At 41.3% G+C, this 19,702-nt stretch overlaps 1 protein-coding gene across 2 annotated transcripts in view; it reads right to left on the bottom strand.

Annotated features, from left to right (window-relative positions):
- The window catches only part of LOC138649273 (mixed lineage kinase domain-like protein), a 28,090-nt gene extending 8,729 nt beyond the window's left edge, over positions 1-19,361 (bottom strand). Inside the window, exons 1-8 of one of the 2 annotated variants that reach the window (XR_011315283.1) lie at positions 19,185-19,361; positions 15,706-16,192; positions 15,368-15,427; positions 13,311-13,494; positions 13,141-13,238; positions 992-1,127; positions 799-883; positions 536-681 (exon numbers count right to left, since the gene is read on the bottom strand). Coding sequence is in view for 1 of the 2 variants with exons in the window: in XM_069739514.1 (XP_069595615.1) it covers positions 536-681; positions 799-883; positions 992-1,127; positions 13,141-13,238; positions 13,311-13,494; positions 15,368-15,427; positions 15,706-16,156 (1,160 nt within the window). In the remaining variant the exon portion in view is untranslated. The remainder of the gene's footprint in view (positions 1-535; positions 682-798; positions 884-991; positions 1,128-13,140; positions 13,239-13,310; positions 13,495-15,367; positions 15,428-15,705; positions 16,193-19,184) is intronic. The other variant, XM_069739514.1, reaches the window with a different exon arrangement.
- Between the last annotated feature and the right edge of the window lie 341 nt (positions 19,362-19,702).

The raw sequence follows: 19,702 nt of genomic DNA, 5'->3' as shown, positions 1-19,702 counted from the left end.
GGGGAATTTCTCTGGGGCAAGTCAGGCCTATTTTTCTATCTTCAGGCTAGCTAGTTTCTTAGGCTGTGCCGAGTTGCCTAGGTAGTTGTTAGGCGCAATCCACAGCCGCTTTTAGTTGTGTTTAGGATAGGATCAGGTGTGCAGTCTACAGAGTTTCCACGTCTCAGAGCTCGTTCTTGTATTTTTGGGTATTTGTCAGATCACTGTGTGCGCTCTGATCGCTAAGCACACTGTGTTTCTGGATTGCCTTCATAACACCTGTCATTAGCAAACATAACAGCTCGCCCCCAGTCCTAGCATGCCTCACATCCTAGCTCGCCCCCAGGCCTAGCTCGCCCCCAGTCCTAGCATGCCTCACATCCTAGCTCGCCCCCAGTCCTAGCTTGCCCCCAGTCCTAGCATGCCTCACATCCTAGCTCACCTCCAGTCCTAGCTCGTCCCCAGTCCTAGCTTGTCCCCAGTCCTAGCTTGCCCCCAGTTCTAGCACACCGTAATTAGTCTCTGCACTGTCCATCACCCCGTGCTGGGCTGTTACCTATAGATCTCGCTCCGCTTGTTGTAGGTGTTGATGTCCCGCCAGGTCTCGGGGGCCACATACACCAGTTCGCTGCTTTTTGCTGGACTTTCCACTGGATTCCTTCTCATAGATGACTCCGTCTTGGAGAACTCAAACCCTGATAACTGCAGATAGAAAATGGCGTCACATATGATGTGGCGAGAATGATACTATGCAATGTCCAGACTTCAGACTGCACTGATCAGACAGCGTGGAAAGCTGTGATCGCAGCTGTACTTTACCTTTACACAGTACGTCCTGTCCACCCAGAGCCTGGAGCTGCTCAGACTGCCGTGCAGAATGGCTTTCACCTCTGTCTGGTGTAATCTATAAATACGAGGTCACAGTTACTATCGAGAGTAATCACCATGTGCTGGCGGCATGCAGATCGTCTCCAGGGTCGGACCCCCGGCCCTGACAGGTGGGATACAGCACCGGTATAAGGCTCTGGCTGCATCTAGAGACATCTGGACACGACACTCCCATGACAGGCCGGGCTCTCGTCTCAGCAGCTCTCTCAGGGTCCCTTTCTCACAGTATTCCATCACAAGGGAGTATTGGGGGTCTCTGCCTGGACCAGGGGAGACGACACAGTGAGCTCCAGAAGCAGAGACGGTAAGGAGGAGAGAAAAGAGAGGGAAAGATGCATTCAGAGTGCGCCTTCACCATCTCCAGGTCCTATCATCCACTAATACTGTATCATACTGTGTGATTATCACCATACGTCACTATTACTATACCATAATGTGTGATTATCACTATTACTATACCATAATGTGTGATTATCACTATTACTATACCATACGGTGTGATTATCACTATTACTATACCATACTGTGTGATTATCACTATTACTATACCATACTGTGTGATTATCACTATTACTATACCATACTGTGTGATTATCACTATTACTATACCATACTGTGTGATTATCACTATTACTATACCATACTGTGTGATTATCACTATTACTATACCATACTGTGTGATTATCACTATTACTATACCATACTGTGTGATTATCACTATTACTATATCATACAGTGTGATTATCACTATTACTATACCATAATGTGTGATTATCACTATTACTATACCATACAGTGTGATTATCACTATTACTATATCATACAGTGTGATTATTACTATATCATACGGTGTGATTATCACTATTACTATATCATACGGTGTGATTATCACTATTACTATATCATACGGTGTGATCATCACTATTACTATATCATACGGTGTGATTATCACTATTACTATACCATATGCTGTGATTATCACTATTACTATATCATACGGTGTGATTATCACTATTACTATATCATACGGTGTGATTATCACTATTACTATATCATACGGTGTGATTATCACTATTACTATATCATACGGTGTGATCATCACTATTACTATATCATACGGTGTGATTATCACTATTACTATACCATATGCTGTGATTATCACTATTACTATATCATACGGTGTGATTATCACTATTACTATATCATACGGTGTGATCATCACTATTACTATATCATACGGTGTGATTATCACTATTACTATATCATACGGTGTGATTATCACTATTACTATATCATACGGTGTGATTATCACTATTACTATACCATATGCTGTGATTATCACTATTACTATATCATACGGTGTGATCATCACTATTACTATATCATACGGTGTGATCATCACTATTACTATACCATACGGTGTGATTATCACTATTACTATATCATACGGTGTGATCATCACTATTACTATATCATACGGTGTGATCATCACTATTACTATACCATACGGTGTGATTATCACTATTACTATATCATACGGTGTGATTATCACTATTACTATACCATATGCTGTGATTATCACTATTACTATACCATATGCTGTGATTATCACTATTACTATACCATACTGTGTGATTATCACTATTACTATACCATACGGTGTGATTATCACTATTACTATACCATATGCTGTGATTATCACTATTACTATACCATATGCTGTGATTATCACTATTACTATACCATATGCTGTGATTATCACTATTACTATACCATATGCTGTGATTATCACTATTACTATACCATACTGTGTGATTATCACTATTACTATACCATACGGTGTGATTATCACTATTACTATACCATATGCTGTGATTATCACTATTACTATATCATACGGTGTGATTATCACTATTACTATACCATATGCTGTGATTATCACTATTACTATATCATACGGTGTGATTATCACTATTACTATATCATACGGTGTGATTATCACTATTACTATATCATACGGTGTGATTATCACTATTACTATATCATACTGTGTGATTATCACTATTACTATATCATACGGTGTGATTATCACTATTACTATACCATATGCTGTGATTATCACTATTACTATATCATACGGTGTGATCATCACTATTACTATATCATACGGTGTGATTATCACCATTACTATATCATACTGTGTGATTATCACTATTACTATATCATACTGTGTGATTATCACTATTACTATACCATATGCTGTGATTATCACTATTACTATACCATACGGTGTGATCATCACTATTACTATATCATACGGTGTGATTATCACTATTACTATATCATACGGTGTGATTATCACTATTACTATATCATACGGTGTGATCATCACTATTACTATATCATACGGTGTGATTATCACTATTACTATATCATACGGTGTGATTATCACTATTACTATATCATACGGTGTGATTATCACTATTGCTATATCATACGGTATGATTATCACTATTGCTATATCATACGGTGTGATTATCACTATTGCTATATCATACGGTATGATTATCACTATTGCTATATCATACGGTGTGATTATCACTATTACTATATCATACGGTGTGATTATCACTATTGCTATATCATACGGTGTGATTATCACTATTACTTTATCATACGGTGTGATTATCACTATTACTATATCATACGGTGTGATTATCACTATTGCTATATCATACGGTGTGATTATCACTATTACTTTATCATACGGTGTGATTATCACTATTACTATATCATACGGTGTGATTATCACTATTACTATATCATACGGTGTGATTATCACTATTACTATATCATACGGTGTCATTATCACTATTACTATATCATACGGTGTGATTATCACTATTGCTATATCATACGGTATGATTATCACTATTGCTATATCATACGGTGTGATTATCACTATTACTATATCATACTGTGTGATTATCACTATTACTATATCATACGGTGTGATTATCACTATTACTATATCATACGGTGTGATTATCACTATTACTATATCATACGGTGTGATTATCACTATTACTATATCATACGGTGTGATTATCACTATTACTATATCATACGCTGTGATCATCACTATTACTATATCTGTCATGATCCCAATGGCAGGGGATCACTAAAGGACAAGCACAGATACAAACAAGCTCTAGGGCAATGGAACCTGAGCTGACCGCGACCCTGAACCTAACACACAAATAAAAGTAGCCGGGGAACGTGCCTACGATGATCCTAGACGTCTCGCTCCAGCCGAAGATCTAACTTCCCCTATTAGAAGAAACACAGACCTCTCTTGCCTCCAGAGAAATCCCCCACAGAAATAGCAGCCCCCCACATATAATGACGGTGAAATGAGAGGAAAGCACATACGCAGTATGAAAACAGTTTCAGCAAAATGAGGCCCGCTAAAGCTAGATAGCAGAGGATACAAAAGTGAACTGCGCGGTCAGCGAAAAACCCTTCAAAAAACCATCCTGAAATTACTTGAACTCATGTGCCAACTCATGGTACATGAGGAGCAATTTCAGCCCACTAGAGCAACCAGCAGCAAGAATCACATATCTGCAGGCTGGACTAAAAACCAAATAAAGCAAAACACCAAAACAGGAAAATCCAAACTTAGCTAGACCAGAAGGTTCTAGGAGCAGGGAGCAGAGGTAACAAGACACACTGGATACATTGATAACCGGCGAGGAACTGCCAGCAAAGCCAGGTTAAATAGGAAACTCCCATATGCTGATGGAACAGGTGGAACCCAGAAACCCAGGAAAGACAAGTCACCCAGTACCATCAGTAACCACCAGAGGGAGCCCAAAAACAGAACTCACAACATATATCATACGGTGTGATTATCACTATTACTATATCATACGGTGTGATTATCACTATTACTATATCATACGGTGTGATTATCACTATTACTATATCATACGGTGTGATTATCACTATTACTATATCATACGGTGTGATTATCACTATTACTATATCATACGGTGTGATTATCACTATTACTATATCATACGGTGTGATTATCACTATTGCTATATCATACGGTATGATTATCACTATTACTATATCATACGGTGTGATTATCACTATTACTATATCATACGGTGTGATTATCACTATTACTATATCATACGCTGTGATCATCACTATTACTATATCATACGGTGTGATTATCACTATTACTCTATCATACGGTGTGATTATCACTATTACTATATTATACGGTGTGATTATCACTATTACTATATCATACGGTGTGATTATCACTATTACTATATCATACGGTGTGATTATCACTATTACTATATTATACGCTGTGATCATCACTATTACTATATCATACGGTGTGATTATCACTATTACTATATCATACGGTGTGATCATCACTATTACTATATCATACGGTGTGATTATCACTATTACTATATCATACGGTGTGATTATCACTATTACTATATCATACGCTGTGATTATCACCATACGTCACTATTACTATATCATACGGTGTGATTATCACTATTACTATATCATACGGTGTGATTATCACTATTGCTATATCATACGGTATGATTATCACTATTACTATATCATACGGTGTGATTATCACTATTACTATATAATACGGTGTGATTATCACTATTACTATATCATACGCTGTGATTATCACTATTACTATATCATACGGTGTGATTATCACTATTACTATATCATACGGTGTGATTATCACTATTACTATATCATACGGTGTGATTATCACTATTACTATATCATACGGTGTGATTATCACTATTACTATATCATACGGTGTCATTATCACTATTACTATATCATACGGTGTGATTATCACTATTGCTATATCATACGGTATGATTATCACTATTGCTATATCATACGGTGTGATTATCACTATTACTATATCATACTGTGTGATTATCACTATTACTATATCATACGGTGTGATTATCACTATTACTATATCATACGGTGTGATTATCACTATTACTATATCATACGGTGTGATTATCACTATTACTATATCATACGGTGTGATTATCACTATTACTATATCATACGCTGTGATCATCACTATTACTATATCTGTCATGATCCCAATGGCAGGGGATCACTAAAGGACAAGCACAGATACAAACAAGCTCTAGGGCGATGGAACCTGAGCTGACCGCGACCCTGAACCTAACACACAAATAAAAGTAGCCGGGGAACGTGCCTACGATGATCCTAGACGTCTCGCTCCAGCCGAAGATCTAACTTCCCCTATTAGAAGAAACACAGACCTCTCTTGCCTCCAGAGAAATCCCCCACAGAAATAGCAGCCCCCCACATATAATGACGGTGAAATGAGAGGAAAGCACATACGCAGTATGAAAACAGTTTCAGCAAAATGAGGCCCGCTAAAGCTAGATAGCAGAGGATACAAAAGTGAACTGCGCGGTCAGCGAAAAACCCTTCAAAAAACCATCCTGAAATTACTTGAACTCATGTGCCAACTCATGGTACATGAGGAGCAATTTCAGCCCACTAGAGCAACCAGCAGCAAGAATCACATATCTGCAGGCTGGACTAAAAACCAAATAAAGCAAAACACCAAAACAGGAAAATCCAAACTTAGCTAGACCAGAAGGTTCTAGGAGCAGGGAGCAGAGGTAACAAGACACACTGGATACATTGATAACCGGCGAGGAACTGCCAGCAAAGCCAGGTTAAATAGGAAACTCCCATATGCTGATGGAACAGGTGGAACCCAGAAACCCAGGAAAGACAAGTCACCCAGTACCATCAGTAACCACCAGAGGGAGCCCAAAAACAGAACTCACAACATATATCATACGGTGTGATTATCACTATTACTATATCATACGGTGTGATTATCACTATTACTATATCATACGGTGTGATTATCACTATTACTATATCATACGGTGTGATTATCACTATTACTATATCATACGGTGTGATTATCACTATTACTATATCATACGGTGTGATTATCACTATTACTATATCATACGGTGTGATTATCACTATTGCTATATCATACGGTATGATTATCACTATTACTATATCATACGGTGTGATTATCACTATTACTATATCATACGGTGTGATTATCACTATTACTATATCATACGCTGTGATCATCACTATTACTATATCATACGGTGTGATTATCACTATTACTCTATCATACGGTGTGATTATCACTATTACTATATTATACGGTGTGATTATCACTATTACTATATCATACGGTGTGATTATCACTATTACTATATCATACGGTGTGATTATCACTATTACTATATTATACGCTGTGATCATCACTATTACTATATCATACGGTGTGATTATCACTATTACTATATCATACGGTGTGATCATCACTATTACTATATCATACGGTGTGATTATCACTATTACTATATCATACGGTGTGATTATCACTATTACTATATCATACGCTGTGATTATCACCATACGTCACTATTACTATATCATACGGTGTGATTATCACTATTACTATATCATACGGTGTGATTATCACTATTGCTATATCATACGGTATGATTATCACTATTACTATATCATACGGTGTGATTATCACTATTACTATATAATACGGTGTGATTATCACTATTACTATATCATACGCTGTGATTATCACTATTACTATATCATACGGTGTGATTATCACTATTACTATATCATACGGTGTGATTATCACTATTACTATATCATACGGTGTGATTATCACTATTACTATATCATACGGTGTCATTATCACTATTACTATATCATACGGTGTGATTATCACTATTGCTATATCATACGGTATGATTATCACTATTGCTATATCATACGGTGTGATTATCACTATTACTATATCATACTGTGTGATTATCACTATTACTATATCATACGGTGTGATTATCACTATTACTATATCATACGGTGTGATTATCACTATTACTATATCATACGGTGTGATTATCACTATTACTATATCATACGGTGTGATTATCACTATTACTATATCATACGCTGTGATCATCACTATTACTATATCTGTCATGATCCCAATGGCAGGGGATCACTAAAGGACAAGCACAGATACAAACAAGCTCTAGGGCGATGGAACCTGAGCTGACCGCGACCCTGAACCTAACACACAAATAAAAGTAGCCGGGGAACGTGCCTACGATGATCCTAGACGTCTCGCTCCAGCCGAAGATCTAACTTCCCCTATTAGAAGAAACACAGACCTCTCTTGCCTCCAGAGAAATCCCCCACAGAAATAGCAGCCCCCCACATATAATGACGGTGAAATGAGAGGAAAGCACATACGCAGTATGAAAACAGTTTCAGCAAAATGAGGCCCGCTAAAGCTAGATAGCAGAGGATACAAAAGTGAACTGCGCGGTCAGCGAAAAACCCTTCAAAAAACCATCCTGAAATTACTTGAACTCATGTGCCAACTCATGGTACATGAGGAGCAATTTCAGCCCACTAGAGCAACCAGCAGCAAGAATCACATATCTGCAGGCTGGACTAAAAACCAAATAAAGCAAAACACCAAAACAGGAAAATCCAAACTTAGCTAGACCAGAAGGTTCTAGGAGCAGGGAGCAGAGGTAACAAGACACACTGGATACATTGATAACCGGCGAGGAACTGCCAGCAAAGCCAGGTTAAATAGGAAACTCCCATATGCTGATGGAACAGGTGGAACCCAGAAACCCAGGAAAGACAAGTCACCCAGTACCATCAGTAACCACCAGAGGGAGCCCAAAAACAGAACTCACAACATATATCATACGGTGTGATTATCACTATTACTATATCATACGGTGTGATTATCACTATTACTATATCATACGGTGTGATTATCACTATTACTATATCATACGGTGTGATTATCACTATTACTATATCATACGGTGTGATTATCACTATTACTATATCATACGGTGTGATTATCACTATTACTATATCATACGGTGTGATTATCACTATTACTATATCATACGGTGTGATTATCACTATTACTATATCATACGGTGTGATTATCACTATTGCTATATCATACGGTATGATTATCACTATTACTATATCATACGGTGTGATTATCACTATTACTATATCATACGGTGTGATTATCACTATTACTATATCATACGCTGTGATCATCACTATTACTATATCATACGGTGTGATTATCACTATTACTCTATCATACGGTGTGATTATCACTATTACTATATTATACGGTGTGATTATCACTATTACTATATCATACGGTGTGATTATCACTATTACTATATCATACGGTGTGATTATCACTATTACTATATCATACGCTGTGATCATCACTATTACTATATCATACGGTGTGATTATCACTATTACTATATCATACGGTGTGATTATCACTATTACTATATCATACGCTGTGATTATCACTATTACTATATCATACGCTGTGATTATCACCATACGTCACTATTACTATATCATACGGTGTGATTATCACTATTACTATATCATACGGTGTGATTATCACTATTGCTATATCATATGGTATGATTATCACTATTACTATATCATACGGTGTGATTATCACTATTACTATATCATACGGTGTGATTATCACTATTACTATATCATACGCTGTGATCATCACTATTACTATATCATACGGTGTGATTATCACTATTACTATATCATACGGTGTGATTATCACTATTACTATATCATACGGTGTGATTATCACTATTACTATATCATACGGTGTGATTATCACTATTGCTATATCATACGGTATGATTATCACTATTACTATATCATACGGTGTGATTATCACTATTACTATATCATACGGTGTGATTATCACTATTACTATATCATACGCTGTGATCATCACTATTACTATATCATACGGTGTGATTATCACTATTACTATATCATACGGTGTGATTATCACTATTACTATATCATACGGTGTGTGATTATCACTATTACTATATCATACGGTGTGATTATCACTATTACTATATCATACGGTGTGATTATCACTATTACTATATCATACGCTGTGATCATCACTATTACTATATCATACAGTGTGATTATCACTATTACTATATCATACGCTGTGATTATCACCATACGTCACTATTACTATATCATACGGTGTGATTATCACTATTACTATATCATACGGTGTGATTATCACTATTACTATATCATACGGTGTGATTATCACTATTACTATATCATACGGTGTGATTATCACTATTGCTATATCATACGGTGTGATTATCACTATTACTATATCATACGGTGTGATCATTACTATTACTATATCATACGGTGTGATTATCACTATTACTATATCATACGCTGTGATCATCACTATTACTATATCATACGGTGTGATTATCACTATTACTATATCATACGCTGTGATTATCACCATACGTCACTATTACTATATCATACGCTGTGATCATCACTATTACTATATCATACGCTGTGATCATCACTATTACTATATCATACGGTGTGATCATCACTATTACTATATCATACGGTGTGATTATCACTATTACTATATCATACGGTGTGATTATCACTATTACTATATCATACGGTGTGATTATCACTATTACTATATCATACGGTGTGATTATCACCATACGTCACTATTACTATATCATACGCTGTGATCATCACTATTACTATATCATACGGTGTGATTATCACTATTACTATATCATACGGTGTGATTATCACTATTGCTATATCATACGGTGTGATTATCACTATTACTATATCATACGGTGTGATTATCACTATTACTATATCATACGGTGTGATTATCACTATTACTATATCATACGGTGTGATTATCACTTACTATATCATACGGTGTGATTATCACTATTACTATATCATACGGTGTGATTATCACTATTACTATATCATACGGTGTGATTATCACTATTACTATATCATACGCTGTGATCATCACTATTACTATATCATACGGTGTGATTATCACTATTACTATATCATACGCTGTGATTATCACTATTACTATATCATACGGTGTGATTATCACTATTACTTTATCATACGCTGTGATTATCACTATTACTATATCATACGGTGTTATTATCACTATTACTATATCATACGGTGTGATTATCACTATTACTATATCATACGGTGTGATTATCACTATTACTATATCATACGGTGTGATCATCACTATTACTATATCATACGGTGTGATTATCACTATTGCTATATCATACGGTGTGATTATCACTATTACTATATCATACGGTGTGATTATCACTATTACTATATCATACGGTGTGATTATCACTATTACTATATCATACGGTGTGATTATCACTATTACTATATCATACGGTGTGATTATCACTATTACTATATCATATGGTGTGATTATCACTATTACTATATCATACGCTGTGATCATCACTATTACTATATCATACGGTGTGATTATCACTATTACTATATCATACGCTGTGATTATCACTATTACTATATCATACGGTGTGATTATCACTATTACTTTATCATACGCTGTGATTATCACTATTACTATATCATACGGTGTTATTATCACTATTACTATATCATATGGTGTGATTATCACTATTACTATATCATACGGTGTGATTATCACTATTACTATATCATACGGTGTGATCATCACTATTACTATATCATACGCTGTGATTATCACCATACGTCACTATTACTATATCATACGCTGTGATCATCACTATTACTATATCATACGGTGTGATTATCACTATTGCTATATCATACGGTGTGATTATCACTATTACTATATCATACGCTGTGATTATCACTATTACTATATCATACGGTGTGATTATCACTATTACTATATCATACGGTGTGATTATCACTATTGCTATATCATACGGTGTGATTATCACTATTACTATATCATACGCTGTGATTATCACTATTACTATATCATACGGTGTGATTATCACTATTACTATATCATACGGTGTGATCATCACTATTACTATATCATACGCTGTGATTATCACCATACGTCACTATTACTATATCATACGGTGTGATCATCACTATTACTATATCATACGCTGTGATTATCACCATACGTCACTATTACTATATCATACGGTGTGATCATCACTATTACTATATCATACGGTGTGATCATCACTATTACTATATCATACGCTGTGATTATCACCATACGTCACTATTACTATATCATACGCTGTGATCATCACTATTACTATATCATACGGTGTGATTATCACTATTGCTATATCATACGGTGTGATTATCACTATTACTATATCATACGCTGTGATTATCACTATTACTATATCATACGGTGTGATTATCACTATTACTATATCATACGCTGTGATTATCACTATTGCTATATCATACGGTGTGATTATCACTATTACTATATCATACGCTGTGATTATCACTATTACTATATCATACGCTGTGATTATCACTATTACTATATCATACGCTGTGATTATCACTATTACTATATCATACGGTGTGATTATCACTATTACTATATCATACGCTGTGATTATCACTATTGCTATATCATACGCTGTGATTATCACTATTACTATATCATACGCTGTGATTATCACTATTACAATATCATACGGTGTGATTATCACTATTACTATATCATACGGTGTGATTATCACTATTACTATATCATACGCTGTGATTATCACTATTACTATATCATACGGTGTGATTATCACTATTACTATATCATACGCTGTGATTATCACTATTACTATATCATACGCTGTGATTATCACTATTACTATATCATACGGTGTGATTATCTCATACACATGTGAATATTACGGTACCATTACATTGTGTGACTACACTTCTACCAGCACTATTGTTACTATTGTTACATGTGATTATAGTCTTCTCTGATCGTTATTTCACGTGTTGGTTATAACCTGCTGATAATTTTCCAGTTTTGCTCCTCTGTGTTGTGTTGGACCCTCGCAGTCTGAGGTTTACTGTCATTTTCTGGCCCTGAGGAGATGGGGCAGGCGGAGATCAGCGCGTATTGGGGTCGCCTCTCACCTGAGTTATCAATGCAGATGCCATAAAGACGTAAGATGTTTGGGCTTTCGTATTTCTTCATGGTCTTACACTCAGACTGGAAGGTTTCTCTCACATAGCTGAAAACAGAAGACGCACATGTCTGTGAACGATCACTGAGGATCTTTGGCTTCTCTGCCCAGGGAACTTACTCATCGTTCCTGTTCAGTTCTCCCTTTAAGACTTTGATCATCACTGGGCTCTTGTGATATTCCCCTAGGTACAGACTGTGGCTGTCAGTGGTCTTCTTGCCAGGGATTTCTTGCAGATCCCTGCACCTCAGATCAGTAGCTCGAATCTCCTTTATATCCCACGGTCGCACAAGCTCAGCTTGCACTGTGGAAGACGCCAAAGTTACTTATGTGATTAAAATCAATCTGACATCTCACAATGACTAGGCCCCTTAGGCTACCTGCTGCCGTATGTGATCACTTGGTGCGTGGCACTGGTCTCCAGCCTAAGACGTCACAGCAGCTGGGGGGCCGAAGCCTGGAGGGACACAGGTTGGAGGGATGCAGGCTGGAGGGACGCAAGCTGGGGGGACGCAGGCTGGAGGGACGCAAGCTGGGGGGATGCAGGATGGAGGGATGCAAGCTGGGGGGACGCAGGCTGGAGGGACACAGGTTGGAGGGATGCAGGATGGAGGGATGCAGGCTGGGGGGATGCAGGCTGGAGGGACGCAGGCTGGGGGGACGCAGGCTGGGGGGACGCAGGCTGGAGGGACACAGGCGGAGGGACGCAGGTTGGAGGGACGCAAGCTGGGGGGACGCAGGCTGGGGGGACGCAGGCTGGGGGGACGCAGGCTGGAGGGACACAGGCGGAGGGACGCAGGTTGGAGGGACGCAAGCTGGGGGGACGCAGGCTGGGGGGATGCAGGCTGGGGGGATGTAGTCTGGGGGGATGCAGGCTGGAGGGACACAGGTGGAGGGACGCAGGTTGGAGGGACGCAAGCTGGGGGGACGCAGGTTGGAGGGATGCAGGCTGGAGGGACGCAGGCTGGGGGGACGCAGGCTGAGGGGAAGCAGGCTGGAGGGATGCAGGCTGGGGGGATACAGACTGGAGGAACGCATGTTGGAAAGCCAAAGGTTGGAGGTATGCAGGCTGGGGGGCTGCAGGCTGGAGGGACGCAGGTTGGAGAGCCACAGGCTGAAGGGATTTAGGGTGGAGGGATGCAAGCTGGGGGGATGCAGGCTGGAGGGACGCAGGTTGGAGAGCCACAGGCTGGAGGGACGCAGGCAGGAGGGATGCAGGCTGGAGCGACGCAGGCTGGGGGGATGCAGGCTGGAGGTGTAATGTGCTGCTGCAGTGCAGTATAGAGCAACCTCCACCAGGGGGTGCTGATTAAGGAAAGGAGGCTGCACACACAGCACAGCAACACTGAACAACAACACAGGTGTCACAGGTAATGAAAGGGACATGAAACAAGCCAAGGTCATACACGGAGATAGCAGCGCGGTACAGAAGGGGTGAGCAGAGAATCATCGGGGGCAAGCAAGATGTCAGAACCTACCGGGAACGTGGTAACCAAAACGTGAGACGTAAGACGGAGTCGGGGTACAGGCCAAAGGTCAGAACAAGTAACAAACGGGTGCAGGCAGTCAGAGGCAAAGAGGAACACTAGAACAGGGATCCAGGTCAGGAGCTCAAACAGTGCAGGATGAACTATAGCTGACACTGGCCCACAGGCTGCAGAGGACTTAAATAGCTCAGCCAGCTCCAGGGTGAGGCAGAGAGGATTAACTCCCACATGACCAGTCCAGAGACAAGAGAGCTGAACATAATCTCAGAACTGGATCATGACAGGAGGGATGCAGGTTGGAGAGCCACAGGCTGGAGGGATGCAGGCTGGAGGGACACAGGCTGGAGGGATGCAGGCTGGGGGGACACAGGCTGGAGGGCCGTAGGCTGGTGAGCCACAGGCTGAAGGGCTGTAGGCTGGAGGGACTCAGGTTGGAGAGCCACAGGCTGAAGGGCCGCAAGCTGGAGGGGCGCAGGCTGGAGGGACGCAAGCTGGAGGGACGCAAGCTGGGGGGACGCAGGCTGGAGGGACGCAGGCTGGGGGATGCAGGATGGAGGGACGCAGGTGAGGCAGGTTGGAGGGATGCAGGCTGGATGGCCGCAAGCTGGAGGGACACAGGGCCACAGTCTTGGAGGCCAAACCACGAGGACATGAATGATCCCTACATACTGTATCTGCGGCTATACTTACACATCTGCTGGAGCTGCTGGATCCTCGCATCCACCCTGTCACTTACAGATGTCATCTCACCTGCATAAAACAAATGGTCATCACTCAGACATGAAGAGATGGCCGCCCGTGTGTCCTGTGCTCGCTGATATCCATGAACCATGCAGACGCCCTGTCTTCACATACTGTACACACCGAGGCTGTCGGCAGTCCTCTGCGAGTAGCCTCAGGACCCCAGAGATACATGTTACCTGCACTCTACATTGTATCCAACTATCAGGACAGCAGAGGATAGTGCAACCTGGAAAGCAATAAAGCAAACCCTCAGCTGTGAACAGTACTAGGTCTAGAAAACGTACTCTGTATTAGAGACATCAGACTTTTCACGTCCTCTTCAATGTCCTTCAGATTCTGCTTCCTTAGACTTTCATCATTAAAGTATGTAAGAAATTGTTTTCTGAGTTCAGCGTTGATGAGAAGCTGGAGGACCTGGGCCGAGTTACTCAGCTGCTCACTGATGTGCATGAACTTGTCCTGTATGCCCCTCGCCCGCAGGAACTTATACCACCAGCGGCTCGGCGAGTACTTCGCCACCCAACATTTGGCATTTTGCAGGTTCAGCAACAGCTCGGACAGAGTCCTCTCCAATTCTTTGGATTTTTCAGGATCATTTTTTAGTTTCTCAACCGGAACCAAGAGCAGCTCAATTCTGCTCTTCAGGCGACTGCAGCGCTTCTTGTTGGTCTCCGCCTGTTCACACTGATCATAAATTGCTTTTGCAACTGTAAAAATGCTTTTCACCACCTCCATAATTTTTAAGGCTGCTGCAGAGGATGTGGAAGTCGGCTGTGAAATGAAAGCAGAAAATATTATTGCCTCTGACATAAAGTAGAGGTGGGACGGAGACATTGGGTGAGTGGGGACACTCTAGCAATTCCGGAGGAATTGCTGAGAATACCAGACAGGATACAGCAGAGCATTACTGCAGAGACTATAACCGAGTCACACAGACTGTCCAGAGGAACTGCTGAGAGTACCAGACAGGATACAGCAGAGCATTACTGCAGAGACTATAACCGAGTCACACAGACTGTCCAGAGGAACTGCTGAGAGTACCAGACAGGATACAGCAGAGCATTACTGCCGAGACTATAACCGAGTCACACAGACTGTCCAGAGGAACTGCTGAGAGTACCAGACAGGATACAGCAGAGCATTACTGCCGAGAATGTAACCGAGTCACACAGACTGTCCAGAGGAACTGCTGAGAGTACCAGACAGGATACAGCAGAGCATTACTGCCGAGACTGTAACCGAGTCACACAGACTGTCCAGAGGAACTGCTGAGAGTACCAGACAGGATACAGCAGAGCATTACTGCAGAGACTATAACCGAGTCACACAGACTGTCTGGAGGAACTGCTGAGAGTACCAGACAGGATACAGCAGAGCATTACTGCCGAGAATGTAACCGAGTCACACAGACTGTCCAGAGGAACTGCTGAGAGTACCAGACAGGATACAGCAGAGCATTACTGCCGAGACTGTAACCGAGTCACACAGACTGTCCAGAGGAACTGCTGAGAGTACCAGACAGGATACAGCAGAGCATTACTGCCGAGAATGTAACCGAGTCACACAGACTGTCCAGAGGAACTGCTGAGAGTACCAGACAGGATACAGCAGAGCATTACTGCCGAGAATGTAACCGAGTCACACAGACTGTCCAGAGGAACTGCTGAGAATACCAGACAGGATACAGCAGAGCATTACTGCAGAGACTATAACCGAGTCACACAGACTGTCCAGAGGAACTGCTGAGAGTACCAGACAGGATACAGCAGAGCATTACTGCCGAGAATGTAACCGAGTCACACAGACTGTCCAGAGGAACTGCTGAGAGTACCAGACAGGATACAGCAGAGCATTACTGCCGAGACTGTAACCGAGTCACACAGACTGTCCAGAGGAACTGCTGAGAGTACCAGACAGGATACAGCAGAGCATTACTGCCGAGACTATAACCGAGTCACACAGACTGTCCAGAGGAACTGCTGAGAGTACCAGACAGGATACAGCAGAGCATTACTGCCGAGACTATAACCGAGTCACACAGACTGTCCGGAGGAACTGCTGAGAGTACCAGACAGGATACAGCAGAGCATTACTGCCGAGACTGTAACCGAGTCACACAGACTGTCCGGAGGAATTGCTGAGAGTACCAGACAGGATACAGCAGAGCATTACTGCCGAGAATGTAACCGAGTCACACAGACTGTCCAGAGGAACTGCTGAGAGTACCAGACAGGATACAGCAGAGCATTACTGCCGAGAATGTAACCGAGTCACACAGACTGTCCAGAGGAACTGCTGAGAATACCAGACAGGATACAGCAGAGCATTACTGCCGAGACTATAACCGAGTCACACAGACTGTCCGGAGGAACTGCTGAGAGTACCAGACAGGATACAGCAGAGCATTACTGCCGAGACTGTAACCGAGTCACACAGACTGTCCGGAGGAATTGCTGAGAGTACCAGACAGGATACAGCAGAGCATTACTGCAGAGACTATAACCGAGTCACACAGACTGTCCGGAGGAATTGCTGAGAATACCAGACAGGATACAGCAGAGCATTACTGCAGAGAGAGATTTTGCCCCTTTCGCTCCCTGTAAGGCTACGTTCACATTAGCGTTCCGCTAATGTGCGTCGCTGTTGCGTCGGCGACGCAGCGGCGACGCGCCCCTATGTTTAACATAGGGGACGCGTGCGTTTTTTTGGTTGCGTTTTTCGACACGTGCGTCGTTTCCGACGCTAGCGTCGGACGCAAGAAAATGCAACAAGTTGCATTTTTCGTGCGTCCGATTTTCGTCAAAAAACGACGCACGCGTCGCAAAACGCAGCGTTTTTGCACGCGTTTTTTGTGCGTCGCCGTTGCGTCGCCGACGCACCGGCGCGCAACGCTAATGTGAACGTAGCCTAACTGGATCATTGTACCTGATATTTCCTTCCTACAACCTTTGAGCATTATTAGGACACATGTCTGTCACAGAGCGGTCCTCCCTCTACATGTGTAGTCATCCTACAGACAGATGTGTTGATGTGGAGGGCTCCCATGTAACGCTCCTTTGCTAATGTCAGGCTGCTGCGATCCGCTGGCTTCTTTGGGTTTTTAGGTACCGTCACACTCAGTGACGCTGCAGCGATATAGACAACGAGCCGATCACTGCAGCGTCGCTGTTTAGGTCGCTGTAGAGACGTCAAACACAGAAACTCCAGAACGATGCAGGAGCGATCCAGTGATGTAACGGCGACTCACTTATCGTTCTCGCTGGTTGTTAGCTCCATGTAAAACATTGCTAACATCGTTGCTTTTGATGTCAAACATGACGATACATGCCGACCTGACGACGAAATAAAGTTCTGGACTTCTAGCTCCGACCAGCGATGTCACAGCGGGATCCAGATCGCTGCTGCCTGTCAAACACAACGAGATCGCTATCCAGGACGCTGCAACGTCACGGATCGTTGTCGTTCTCGTTGCAAAGTTGCTGAGTGTGAAGGTACCTTTTGGTGACCATGACGCTCTGAGAAGCTCAAGTCTCCAATGTGATGAGCTACACTGCACAATGTTTAGTGATATATTGCTCAGAGCACTGGATACAAGTGTAACAAACCCGCTGCTGTGTGAGCAGGACTGCGGAGAGTCCCGGCTCCATGACAATGACTCTGTCCCATACACTCGGACACCATAACATGGATGGGTGTGACATTGGTTTCTCTGTGTTTGATGGCTGCTGATTCTCACCCCGGGCCGTGACCTTGCAGAACTCACCGTCTCACAGGTTCCCACTTCACGTCGTAGCAAAGTGGAAATCACTTTGTATATTCGAAGTTTTGCAGTCGGTTGTTTCCGTGTTCCTCCACATTCCGACCGCAGCACACGCCGCCCTTCTCCCGGAATCTGCCTCCTCCTCCCGGTATTGTTTCCTCTGTCTGTTTTATCTTTCACTTTCATTTTCCTCTTACAAGATATAATGACTGAAGCAAACAATTGTATTTTATAATTTGTTACCATCTGTTCTCCCTTGTTGATTTTTGGGGATTTTTTTTGGCCAGCTGTTTTTGTGACTTATCGGGCTGTGAGATTCTCGGCTACTTTCTTTTTATTTGGGGGGATTTTTTAACAATTTTTGGGAAGGGGATTATAGTTCTAGTCAATACGACGAGTAATAAAACAACAGAGTGATCTAAAACTTGTTCTATTAAACAAGTAAGTAATAAGATAAATAATGAAGAATCAGCAGTAAAAAAGGTTAATGCAAGAAGAAAAGAATGGGGAAGGAAAAGTTA

The sequence above is a fragment of the Ranitomeya imitator genome, chromosome 9 (genome assembly GCF_032444005.1).
Source record: "Ranitomeya imitator isolate aRanImi1 chromosome 9, aRanImi1.pri, whole genome shotgun sequence".
NCBI classification, from domain to species: Eukaryota; Metazoa; Chordata; class Amphibia; order Anura; family Dendrobatidae; genus Ranitomeya; species Ranitomeya imitator.
Note: the sequence above shows the minus strand (reverse complement) of the source record. Positions and strands in the feature narration are given on the sequence as shown.